The sequence below is a fragment of the Chiloscyllium punctatum genome, chromosome 41 (assembly GCF_047496795.1).
Source record: "Chiloscyllium punctatum isolate Juve2018m chromosome 41, sChiPun1.3, whole genome shotgun sequence".
In the NCBI taxonomy this organism is placed as follows: Eukaryota; Metazoa; Chordata; class Chondrichthyes; order Orectolobiformes; family Hemiscylliidae; genus Chiloscyllium; species Chiloscyllium punctatum.
The window spans coordinates 10,901,081-10,914,751 of NC_092779.1; the positions used below are offsets into that span (position 1 = coordinate 10,901,081).

Consider the following 13,671-nt stretch of genomic DNA (forward strand, 5'->3'; position numbering starts at 1 on the left):
ACTTTAATTACAATTGAAAGTCATTGGTGATCAGATGGAAAGAATGCTTCCTTCTCCTGTCTCTGTCAAGAAGAAAATACCTTGCTGTCGGATCAAATATCACACTGGAACAAGTTGATAAGTTTGTCCATGTAGTGGTAATGATAACCGAAGGTGGCAGTTGTGATGCTGAGGTCAGAAAGATGAATGATGAATGATATATTTATTGTCACTTGCGTTATACAGTGAACAATACAGTAAAATGTAGTGAAAAGCTTCAACAGTCACCATAGTTTTGAATCGATTAAGAATATACTATGGGAAGCGAGGGAAGAGATTGTTGCATCTCTGGCAACAATCTTTGCATCCCCGCTATCCACTGAAGTAGTGCCAGATGATTGCAGGGTGGCAAATGTTATTTCCTTGTTCCAGAAAGGAAATAGGGATAACTCTGGGAATTACAGACCAGTCAGTGTTACGTTGGTGATGGGCAAATTATTGGAGAGGATTCTGAGAGACAGGATTTATGATTATTTGGAAAAGTATAGCTTGATTAGAGATAGTCAGCATGGCTTTGTGAGGTGCAGATCATGTCTCACAAGCCTTATTGAATTATTTGAGGATGTGACAAAACACATTGATGAAGGTAGAGTAGTGGGTGTGGTGTGCATGGATTTTAGCAAGGCATGGGATAAGGTTCCAAATGGTAGACTCATTCAGTAGTAAGGAGGCATGGGATACAGAATTGGCTGTCCCATAGAAGACAGAGGGTGGTAGTAGATGCAAAGTATTCAGCCTGGAGCTTGGTGACCAGTGGTGTTCCACAGGAATCTGCTTTTTGTGATTTTTATTAATGATTTGGATGAGAAAGTGGAAGTGTGGGTTAGTATGTTTGCCAATGATATGAAGGTTGGTGGAGTTGTGGATAGTGTGGAGGGCTGTTGTAGGTTGCAATGGGACATTGACAGGATGCAGAGTTGGGCTGATAAATGGCAGATGGAGTTCAACCTGGAAAAGAATGAAGTGTTTCATTTTGTATAGTCGAATTTGAATGCAGATTACTGGGTTAAAGGCAGGATTCTTGGCGGTGTGGAGCAACAGAGAAATCTTGGGATCCACATCCATAGATCCTTCAAAGTTGCCACCCAAGTTGATAGGATTGTGAAGAAGGTGTATGGCGTCTTGGCTTTCATTAACAGGGGGATTGAGTTAAGAGCCGCAAGGGTACGCTCACCTCTATAAAGCTCTGGTTAGACCACACTTAGAATATTGTATTCAGTTCTGGTTGCCTCATTATAAGAAGGATGTGGAAGCTTTAGAGAGGGTGCAGAGGGATTTACCAGGGTGCTGCCTAGACTGGAGGGCATGTCTTATGAAGAAAGGTTGAGGGAATTAGGGCTTTTCTCATTGGAGCTAAGAAGGACGAGAGGTAACTTGATTGCGGTGTACATGATGATAGGCAATGATGGGATGGATAGCCAGAGACTTTTTCCCAGGGTTGAAATGTCTATCACGAGGGGGCATAATTTTAAGGTGATTGGAGGAAGGTTGAGGGGAGAGGTCAGAGGTAGGTTCTTTACACAGAGAGTGGTGGGTGCGTGGAATGCACTGCCAGCGGTGGTAGTAGAGTCAGATATATTAGAGATAGGTGAGCAACTCTTGGATAGGCACATGGATGATAGTAAAATGAAGTGTATGCAGGTTAGTTTGACCTTAGAGTAGGACATCAAGGGCCTGTACTGTGTTGTACTACTGTTCTACGTTCTGTGTTTGTTCTAATAAAAAGAGTAAAAGATATAACTGAAAGAGAGTCCTGGGCCAGCTCACCAATGGCACCCGCATTGCCACGCCTTCTTACTCACTGCTGCCTGTGCCAGACCCGCCAATGACAGAGTCGCAATTCATAGGCGCCACTTCATCACCACTGGGCTCACACCACTGACACCATCACCAATTACGATAGACACAGCTAAATATGAAGCTGAAAGATATTGTTGCATGGAAACTCAAGCTTGGAACAAGAAGATTCAGAAGATGCTCCATTCGTTCTCCTTCTCCTGCACATGTCTGGGCAATACGTGAAAGACCGAAGCAGAATGTAAGGCTTTTGAAATGTGAACGCTAAGACATATGCTAAAAATCCCACATCCAGACTATGGGACAAAAGAAGAGGATATACGAAGAGAGGAAGGGTTTGGTCGGCATGGATGGGTTGGACCGAAGGGTCTGTTTCTGTGCTGTACATCTCTATGACTCTATGACTCCAAAAAGTATTTGATGCTGTAAGAGCAAAAATAACTTACAAAAAGGAACACAAACAGAAATTGCTGGAGATACTCAGCAGAGATGAAAAAACTGCAGATGCTGAAATCCAAAGAAGACACGCAGGAGGCTGGAAGAACACAGCAAGTCAGGCAGCATCAGGAGGTGGAGAAGTCGATATTTCAAGTATAATCTTTCTTCAGGACAGGGGGTGGGTGTAGGGGGAGACGGGGGTGGGGGGGCAGGGTGGTGAAGTGGGGATAGGTGAAGACAGGTAGAGGATACAACTTGGTTGGTCAGTGGGAGGAAATGGATCCGGTTGGTGGCAGGGAGTAGTGGATGGGAGGGGGGAGGGGGTGGGAAGGGAGTTCGGGGATGGGGAGGGAGGTTATTTGAAATTGGAGAACTCAATGTTGAGTCCTCTGGGCTGAAGGCGGAAGATGAGGTGTTGTTCCTCCAATTTGAACTGTGGTTCATTGTGGCAATGGAGGAGGCCAAGGATGGTCATGTTGGAAAGGGAGTGGGAAGGGGAATTAAATTGGGCAGTGACTGGGAGGTCCAGTCGGCCCCTGCAGATCCAGCTGTGATGCTTGGTGAGCCGTTCCCTAAATTTACGTTCAGTCTCCCCGACCACATCGGGAGCACCTGATGCAGAAAACTAGGTTGGAAGAGAGGCAGGTGAATCTCTGTCTCACCTGAAAGGACTGTTTGGGGCCCTGGATAGAGGTGAGGGGGGGTGGTGGACCGGCAGGGTTTGCATCTTTTCCGATTGCAAGGGAAGGTAGCTGGGGGGTTCAGGGAGGGGAGATGTGGGGCATTGAGCGGTGGGAGGTTAGTGGGGAGAGTGGCACAAACTAAGGACTATCGGAGGGAACAGTCTTTGCAGAAGGCAGACAGGGGTGGGGAAGGGAAGATGTTCTTGGCAGTGGGGTCTAGTTGGAGTTGGTGAAAGTGTTTAAGGATGATGCGTTGGATGAGGAGACTGGTGGGCTGGTAGGTGAGGATAAGATACCCAGCAGGTCTGGCATTAGCTGTGAAGAGAGAAAGCAGAGTTAGCCCTTCAGCAGAGCTCTGTGGATCCCTCACTGATCCTGTGACCTCAAGCCAGCAGCTACTGGGTGCTGCCTTTGAGCAATGCGCAGCTTCCAGCCTCTGATCAGCTGGCAGCTTTTCCTGACATATGCTTCTCGGGGGCCATGTAACTAACCAGTCGACAGACAATCTGCTTGGTCTTTGTCAAAGCAGGCACTGTAGAACTCAGAGGATCTCCTGTTAGAATAAAGTGGATTACATTCTGCCCAATGCATTAGAGTAATCTCCCAGCTCTTCATTGGTTCAGAGAAGACAATCTCCATACTACACTGCTTATTTAAAACCAGTAATAAGCAGTTTGAAATCTCCATTTTGTTACAGGGAGTACACAGCTGTGGGCTTGCTTGCTTTACCTCTGCAGGGATGGTAACAGCGAAGGATTGTTTGCAAGTGATGTAGTTTTAATTGGCAGTGTTGGTGAGGGAACTGCACAATTAACATGCCTCCTGTCAGCAACACCAGTTGAAACATAACAACCTCATTACCACTGAACGTAACAAACCTTCTTCATGTAGCTAGTTGTCATTAAGACAAATCGGGGAAAAGCTGTTAGCCTAGTCAGATAAGAGGGGACCTACTTTACTCCCTAATTGAACACTGTGTTAAATCTGATTTTAATTTATATTCTCACAACTGAAAGTTCACATCTCATCTGGACCTGTGTTTCCTACCTAGTGGCTTGTCCGTGTCTGACACATGCAAACAGATAATGAAATGTAGCTAACATCTTTGTATTTTGCAATCTATATTTCAGCAGAACAAAGTGTTTTGTTTCTTTCCTTCTTTCCTGATATTTCACCCTTTGAAAATCTTTTAACATTCCCTGAAGGTTTTGGTGATAATGAGTGCTCGAGGTACTTTATAGTTTAATGAAGAAGATGAAAAATGTATAAAGTTTTATTTGAAATATTGTTAACTTAGCTATGCAGCATTTTTGCTGTCCACTAATAGCAGTCACCTCGGGATACCAAGTCCATTATTTTACTTAATTTATTGACTGACTTCTGATGATTTGTTTTGTTTGGAGCAGAAGATGTTGTTAATGTTCCTGCAGTACTTCTTCTTGAACTCGCCTTTGCTAAAGAGATTTCGACCCAGATCTTCTCGATTGTTGGAGACCAAATGCGTGTATGTGTGTGTGTGTGCGCATGCATGCATGTTTGTGTGTGTGCACATGTGTGTGTTTGTGTGTGCATGCGCATGTGTCTGTGCACATGTGTCTGTCTGGTTGTGTGTATGTGCATGTGTGTGCATGCGTATGTGCGTGTGTGTGTCTTTGTATGTGCGTGTGCGATACTGAGTGAATATTGCCCTACCAAAGTTTTGCCTTTTAGTGTGATACTGAAAAACACCTATTTTTTGGGCACTGGGGGATTGAAGTTTGGTAGGAAAGTGGGGTCAGGATAAAACATCTTACTGGTTCCAAGGGCCACTGTGGGTCATAGAGATGTACAGCACGGAAACAGACCCTTGGGTCCAACTTGTCCATGCTGACCAGAGATCCCAACCCAATCTAGTCCCACCTGCTAGCATCCGGTCCATATCCCTCCACACCCTTCCTATTCATACACCCATCCAAATTCCTCTTAAATGTTGCAATTGTACCAGCCTCCACCACTCCCTCTGGCAGCTCGTTCCATACACGTACCACCCTCTGCATGATAAAGTTGCCCCTTAGGTCTCTTTTATATCTTTCCCCATCTCACCCTCAACCTATGCCCCTCTAGTTCTGGTCACCCCTCAGACTCCTTTCAACTAAGAGCCCATCTATCACAAAAGTGAAATTGTGCAGATGCAGGAGAAAAGACCATAAGACATGGGAGCAGACTATTCGGGCCATCAAGTTTGCTTCACCATTCAATGAGACTGATCTGATAATGCTCAACTCCACTTTCCTGCCTTTTCCTCATGCATGTTAATCCTGTCATTGAATATAATCTGTTTATTTCAGCCTGGGCCACCCAGCCTCAACAGCCCTCTGTAGGAAAGAATTCCACAGATTTACGACATTCTGAGCAAGTAAATTCCTACTTACCTCTGTCTTAAGTGATCTGAAACAAACACAGAGATTGCTGGAGAAGCTCAGCAGGTCTGGCAGCTTCTATGGAGAGAGAGAAACTGAGTTAATATATCGGAATTGAAACATTAGCAATGATTTCATCCCCACTGATGCTGACATGCCTGCTGAGTTTTTCCAGCCCTTTCTGTTAAGTTGTAAATGAAACTGCAGCATTCCTTCAAAGCCCAGCTGTGTAGCTCTCCGAGGTGCCCAATTCCTGAGTAACCCTGCATCAACATCACTAAAAGCAGATTATCAGCATTCTCACATCACTGTTTATAGGAGCTTTTTGTGTGCAAATTGGCTTCTCTGTTTCCTTTGGTACAACAGAAACAACACTTCAAAATTCTTCATTGGCTGCTAAGTGCTTTTGGAACAACCTGAGTCATGGAAGGTTCTATATAAATGCACCTTTTTTTGTTTTATAACACATTTTGAATGGAATCAGATCTGGTCTCCCCCACAGATGCGCGCTATCAGTAGACAGCATCAAACAGATCAAAAGCTGAAAACTGTCACTGACTGTAATGTCACACTCTAAGCCGGGATTGCAGTACACTCCCTGTTGGCCTGTCTCAAATTGCCAAAAGAAGCAGAATGATTGAGCTTCCCCAGGCTGTGTTAGATTGAGTGATAGCGATCAGCGAATAAGTGAGGGGCCTACAAGCTGATTTCTTTCACAATTTTGCATTCTCTCCTCAGACAGAAGAAGATCCACCTGCAGACATTACGTGAGCAGTCTGAAGTGCAGAAAATGACACCACGAGAGAGAATGAGACTCAGGAAATTGCAGAGTGCTGACGAAAAAGCCAAAAAACTCAAGTATGTGTTTGGTTTCTCTTTCAGAGCGTGCTTGAGGGATTAAACAGCCCACAACTTAATCCATTAAGTCAATCTGACTACATTAACAACAACCTCTATCCATGTAGTTCGTTCAGAGTAACAGACCCTTCCAAGGCATTTTGTGGAACGTTCTGAAGGACAATGCATGCTTTTTGTGTCAACTGTCCTCTTATTAGGTGAAAGTGAGGACTGCAGATGCTGGAGATCAGAGTCAAGATTAGAGTGGTGCTGAAAAAGCACAGCAGGTCAGACAGCATCCGAGGAGCAGGAAAATCTACTTTTTGGGCAAAAACCCTGTCCTCTATTAGTTCTTACACCAGGGAGCAGCTTTTTAAACTGGTGACAGGGAGATAACCCACTGGCAGATACCTGAGAATACTTCCCATCTAAATTACTAAAGAAATGTTTGAGTGATTTTCATACCCCCTACTGCACTCTCCCCACCCTCCCCGCGGAGAGTCAAAGGGTGATATTACTGCCTGGAGACCAAATGACATCCTCAAGGATTGCACCATTGGCCAGTGAGACACGCTGCCCAACAGACCTCATTCATAGAATCACTGAAACCCTACAGTGTGGTGGCAGCCCATTTGGCCCATCGAATCTACACCAACCCTCTGAAGAGCATCTCACCCAGACCCAACCCTATCCCTGTAACCCTGCATTTCCCATAGCGAACCCATCTAACATGCACTTGTTTGGATTGTGGGAAGAAACCGGAGCACCTGGAGGAAACCCACGCAGGCATGAGGAGAATGTGCAAACTCTTCACAGATAGTCGCCCAAGGGTGGAATTGAACCCAGGTCCCTGGCGCTGTGATGCAGCAGTGCTAACCACCGAGACACTGTATTGTCAGTGGTCTTTACACGGTCATCTTCCTCCTGTTTATGTCTCCTGTGTGGCCAAATAAGGGATCTGGCATTAAGAGGTGGCCTAACAGGAGGAAGCTCCCTTTTGTTCTTACTTCTGACTTCTTTTGCCACATCTTGGCTGGCAGCTGCCTCCTCATGACTCCCATCTCGTCCACCCATGCTCACCTCCTAGGGATCCAGCTGTGACCCCTGGGAAAGGCCCCACTATAGTCTCCGCAGCGGCAACCACTCCTGACGCTGCTGTGGTCAGTGGAGAGCCTTGGGGCTCTGAATAAACAGAAATGCATCAAGGTTGGGAGTATTGCCACATAGAGGGCTCCATTGGACAGTTATTGCTGACCAGGTAAGTGTATGGTTGGTCAGACCATCGACCATTAGGCAAGTCCCCTGTTGTCCACATTAAACCCAGCCTCTGTCTAGAAGAACTTCTGAAATTTTAAAAAAATTCTTACTTGTTGTCCACAAGTGTGCTCAAGTACTTTGTGTCAGCTTTATATATTTTTGTTCACTCGAGAGACATGGGGATCGCTGGCTGGGCCCAGCATTTATTACCTGGGTCTCCTGATAAAAGGCTCCTACCTGAAGTGTCAATTTTCCTGCTTCTCGGATGCTGCCTGACCTGCTGTGCTTTTCCAGCACCACTCTAATCTTGAGTTATTCTCTGTCCCTAGTTGCCCCTTGAGAAGCTGGGGGTGAGTTGCCTTCTTGAATCATTGCAGTCTATGTGCTGTAGGTTAACCCACAATGACCTAAGGAGGGAATTCCAGGATTTTGACCCAGTGACACTGAAGGAATGGTGATATATTTCAAAATCAGGGTGATGAGTGGCTTGGAGGGGAATTTGCATTAGGTGGTGTTCCTATGTATCTGCTGCCCTTGTCCTAGTGGTTGCGAGTTTGGGAGGTGCTGTCTAAAGATCTTTGGTGAAGTTCTGCAGTTCATCTTATAGACAGTATAAACTGCTGCTGTGAAGCATCAGTGGTGGAGAGTGTGGGTGTTTCTAGAACATTTGGGATAGGCGTGAGGGTAAATTTTGAAAGATTTGTCAACACAAAATTCATGTAGCCTATTTTTAAAAGTGGGTATATTAATGATAGAAATGCCGAGACAAAATTCTTTTGAGAAGACAGGACATACATGATGCAAAAGACTTAAAAAAAACACATGGAAAATAAAGGTGTGAGCAGTCTTCCTTTCAACGTAAACTGCATAGACAAGAAGGTGATTGAATAAATAACATTAACAAAGCACCCATGAAATTACAAACTGGCAGAATTGTGTTTCTTTCAATAACTTGGGAGTTAATTCAGCTCCTGGTTAAATCAGTCCAGTTATTTTGCAAACAGCTGGTTAAGCTGCAGTATGACTTGGGGGTAAAGGCTATGCTGAGGTAGAGATGCTCAAATATTTGATAGATCTTCCACAATCTTGAACCCCTTAAGTGTTAGTGTGCATAAGGTTTAAGTCTATTGAGATGTGAATGCAAATAGGTATTGTGGATCATTGATGTGTCTCTTCACAGGAAGTGGGGAAATATTCTTAAAGCTGTCCTCCACTGATTGAGAGGGTGATATAGAACACTGAGTGGAACAGATCTGTGGAGGAACGTTTCAGATCTTAGTCACAATAATCACTAGATTTGCAACAACAGCACCCTGCATTTATGTAGTACCCTCAACATAGCTTCCCAATGCATTTCCAACTGCACATTTCAGATTGGAATTTAATTCCACCCCTCAGTGAGAACTGTGAGAGTGGTGTCGGGGGCTGCAGTGGGAGTACAGTTATTATAACTCATTTAGACCTCCACAGATGGTTTTGCTGTTTTAAGACTTGGGCTTCCTAAATGACAGCCCATGACTCCATTTGCAGTTCTGACCTGCACTTTGGAAAGCCATGGAATAGAACATTCCAAGACTCAAGAAGCTTGATAACATCCAGGGCAAAGCAGCTTGTTTGATTGCAACACAGCCACAAGCATCCATTCCCTCTGCCATTGTCTCTCAGTACCAGCAGTGCATACCATCTACACGATACACTGCAGAAATTCGCCGAGGATCCTCAGTCATCACCTTCCAAACCCACAACCACTTCCATCTAGAACGACAAGGGCAGCAGATACATGGGAACACCACCACCTACAAGTTCCCCTCGTAGCCACTCACCATTCTGACATGGAAACATATCACTGTTCCTTCACTGTTGTTGAGTCAAAATCCTGGAATTCCCTCCCTAAGAGCATTGTGGGTCGACCCACAACAAGGGGGCTGCAACAATTCAAGAAGACAGCTCACCCCCACCTTCTCAAGCACAATGAGGGATGGACAATAACTGCTGGAGTGACCAGTGACATCCACATCCCACAAGTGGAATAAAAAATACACCACAAAAGTTTTATGAAACACAGTTTACATTGAGTTACATAAGTTGTTATTAAAAAATGCCACCAAACGCTTGGTCAAAGAGGTGGGTTTTAAGGATAGTCTTAAAGCAGGAAAGCCTCACTTATTTCCAAGACAATGTATCAACCATCTCTGTCCCTTGAACCAATCCCACAATAGAAAAGCCTCAATCACACCTCCTTCATTTAAAATCTTCAAAACCCATCTGGGGTTTGTTTCCATTATAAGCTTGTAATTGTCAGGATGACCAACTCAACAGATCATATCTGCTTGAGCTACCGTTACACAGATAAACATCAACGGGGTGCAGGTTATGGTCTTGCAGGCCCATACAGAAAGCGAGGTGGAAACACCATGAGGTTTAGAGAGGGAGAGTTTGAGCTTAGAAGCTTTAGGCACAGCCATCACAGGTGAAGCGATTGAAATCAGGGATACTCAAGAGGTTAAAATTGGAGGAGTGTTGGTTTTGGAGGATTGTGAGGCTGGAGGAAGTTACAGTCATAGGGAGGGGGTTAGGTCAGGGAGAGATTCGAGAGCAAGATGGAGAATTTCAAAATTGAGGCATTTCTTAGCCCAGAGCCCTTTTTGGTCAGAGAATACACAGGTGATAGGGAATTGAAACTTGGTTTGTGTAAGAGCATGAAGACCAATGTTTGGGATGGCCTAAAGTTAGTTAACTGTGTAAGTCTTATTGATTTTCACTGACTCTGTTGACTAGTGTAAAAACATGACTTTGTGTATCTCCCACCAAAAGGCAACTTGCTGAGCAGAAATATCAGGAGAATCATCAGCGCAGGCAGAAACTGAGGTTCCGCAACTTCCAGCAAGTCAGCGTGAACGTCCTGCAGGTAAGCTTGGAGGAAATCCGAAATTAATAAACACACCTTGTATTTTGGAGAAGGAACCTTTCAAAAGCAGTATCACCTCGCTCAGTAATTACCCAAATAAAAGCAAAATGAAAGGTTAGGTGAATTGGCCAAGTTAATTTGCCCATAGTGTTTAGGGATGTGTAGGTTAGCTGCATTAGTCAGGAGTAAATGTAGAGTAATAGGGTAGGGGGATGGGTTGGGGTGGGATACTCTTAGGAAGGTCGGTGTGGACTTGTTTGCACACTGTCGGGTTTCTATGATTCTATGAAAATGCTGAAGATGCTGGAAATCTGAAACAAGCACAGAATGCTGGAGAAACAGAGTTAATGGCTTGAGTCGAGAGTTCTGAAGAAGAGAAATACTGGGCTCAAAATGTGAACTCAGCTTCTCTAGTTGGAAGTGTCTCTCTCAGCAAACTTCACCAAATGGCCTCGGTTACGATGTAAACCCCTTCACAGGGTGTCCTGGGGTCTCCCTCAGGTCAAGCAGCTTCCTGGGAAAGGTGAAGAAATCATGACGCCACTTGAAAGAAAAAGGTTGGGAAGTTCCTTGGGAAGCACTTGAAAGAATCATGTAAGGTTCTGAGTGGACTTTGCAGGATGGGTACTCAGGTCATTTCCCCCGGTGGAGAAATCTGGAGCTGGGGAGCACTGTTTTAAAACAAGAAGCTCCCGATTTGCGATGGAGCTGGGGAGAAGTTGCTTCTCCCAGAGGCTGTTCAGTCTTTGGAATTCCAGCCCCAGGGAAGTGTAACCTCGGTAATTTAATTTTTCCTCAAGAGGGAGATAGACAAATTATTGATGTACAAAGGAGTCCAAGTTTGTCATAGAATCTCAGTATAAAGCAGACCATTTAGCCCACCAAGATCTCACCAACCCTTCAAAGAGTATCCCACCCAGATCCAACCCCCCTGTCCCTGTAGCCCTGCATTTTTACCATGGCTAACCCTACACATTCCTAGACACTATAGGACAAATTTTAGCGCAGCCAATCCACCTAACCTGCACATCTTTGGGACTGTGGGAGGAAACCCAAGGAGAAATGCGCAACACAGACAGTCACCCAAGGGTGCAATCAAACCCAGGTCCCAGGCACTGTGAGGCAGCAGTGCTAACCTCTGGACCACCATGCCACTCCATTATGGAGCACATCAAGCAGGAGGGTCAAACAGAAAGGTGGACATAAGGCCACATCAGATTAGCCACGATTTCACTGAATCATGGAGTAGGCCTCAGGGGCCAAATGGCCTACTTCAGTTGCTGTTTCATTTGTTTTCATTCAGCCAGTGCCTCTTAATTGGAAATGCTCTCTTCTCTAAAGACTTGCTCTGTAGTCTTGTACGGGATTATAGCAATTTCCACTTGCCAGAAGATGGTGACATGCTTTGAAATCAAATACTTCCTAATAGCCAGATCCAGCCACCTGCCAATGTATTTTATACTCAACTCTCCCATCCCTGTCCACTCCAGTCATCGATGCAGCTAGATAAAATCTAATCCTTTGGCCTTCTCTAAACCACAAGCACTTCTCCTCTTTAACCAGCTTTTACTGAAGAATCCAGCCATGGGTCTTCACTGTTCTGAAAGTAAGATCATGTCTTTCAGGGCCAGGAATGATTGGTGGGGGGTGGGGGTGGGCAGTGATTGTGTGTGTGTGTGTGTGTGTGTGTGTGTATACATGTGTGTATTGTGTATGCATACGTGTGTGTGCACATGTGCATGCTGAGTTTGTGGGTGTGTGCATGTTGTGTTTATGTGTGTGTGTATGTGAGTGTGCGTGCGCGAGAGAAAGTGAGAGAGTGTGTTTGTGTATGAGTGTGTGTGTATATATGTGTGTGTGAGAGAGAATGAGTTTGTGTATGAGTGTGTGTGTATATATCTGTGTGTGTGTGAGAGAGTGAGTGTTTGTGTATGAGGGTGTGTGTATATATGTCTGTGTGTGTGTGAGAGAGTGAGTGTTTGTGTATGAGTGTGTGTATGTGTGTGTGTGTACAGTATATGTGAGAGAGAGTGTGTGCGTATGGAAGCAGTAGCTATAAACAGGCCATGCGTCTGTCATCCCAATTACCCAGCTCCATCCCACCCCAGGGCCATCTTGTGAAGATAGGTCATGATGGGGGCAGCTGCCATGACTGACTAAGAGCCATTACAGGAAGCCAGCAGGTGGGGCTTTGGTGCAGGGTTCCAGGAACATCCAGAGGTAAGTGTCTGCATGGGCACTGCAGCAACCGTAGGCACTAGGCAAAGGGAGTTCCCCACAACCCGTCCTTTCCCTGACCGTGCAAACCTCTTAGAAAAGGTTGGAGTGAGGTGGGTGGTGAGCCTGTGGAATTCTCTGCCAACACATTGAATGAAGGAGTTCAATATAATTCTCAGGGCTAAAGAGTAGGGGGAGAAAGTAGGATTGAGTTGGACAATCCACCATGACATTGATAAGTGGTAGAGCAGGCTTGAAAGGCTGAATGGCCTACTCCTGCTCTGATTTTCTGTTTCCATGCTTCCACAGAGGCCTTTTCAGCTGCTTGCATCCAAGCCTCTGGACTTTCCTCATTGAACATCTCTGTCCCTTTAAGATGCTCCTCAAAACAAATTCCCTTGAGCAAATGCCTTTTTTTTCCAGATGTGGAGGTGCCAGTGTTGGACTGGGGTGTACAAAGTCAAAAATCACACAACACCAGGTTATAGTCTAACAGGTTTAAACGGAAGCACTAGCTTTCAGAGCAACGCTTCTTCATCAACCACCTGAAAGCTAGTGCTTCCAATTAAACCTGTTGGACTATAACCTGGTGTTGTGTGATTTTTAACACCTTTTCCAGAGGTCTTTTGATCTGTCAGTGTTGTCCCCAGCATCCCTCTGAAAATCTGAAACCTTAACCAGACACACAAGCGTTGTTCAAAGCAGGAGTTTCTCAGACCTCACACATTTGATATCCAGTATGGCACACCCCAATCCCAATCTTCTGGGTTTATCTAAATCTGCCCACTCTCCATTTACCTAGAAACCCGAATCGCTTAGATCCACTTCACACATCTCAGGCAGCATTACATCCACTTTAAAGAAACGTTTCTTCACACAAAGGGCCATGGAAAGTTGGAGCTCAATTCCACAAATGCTGGGTCCATTGTTAAGGCGAGTTGTGAAATTGAAATTGTTGATCGCCAACATTGGGGCAAAGGAGAGTATGTGCAGCCAGAGGTCACTCATGATTTCCTTGAATGGTGGAACGTACTGAAGGTGCTGATGAATGACCAACTTCCATTTCCTCCCACTTGAAAATCTTTGAGGAACATCG

General features: G+C 45.1%; 1 protein-coding gene across 1 annotated transcript in view; it reads left to right on the forward strand.

Annotated features, from left to right (window-relative positions):
* nek11 (NIMA-related kinase 11) overlaps positions 1–13,671 on the forward strand; it is a 286,065-nt gene that overhangs the window by 144,497 nt on the left and 127,897 nt on the right. Inside the window, exons 10-11 of the mRNA XM_072560362.1 lie at positions 6,095–6,214; positions 10,265–10,358. Of these exons, the coding sequence (XP_072416463.1) occupies positions 6,095–6,214; positions 10,265–10,358 (214 nt within the window). The remainder of the gene's footprint in view (positions 1–6,094; positions 6,215–10,264; positions 10,359–13,671) is intronic.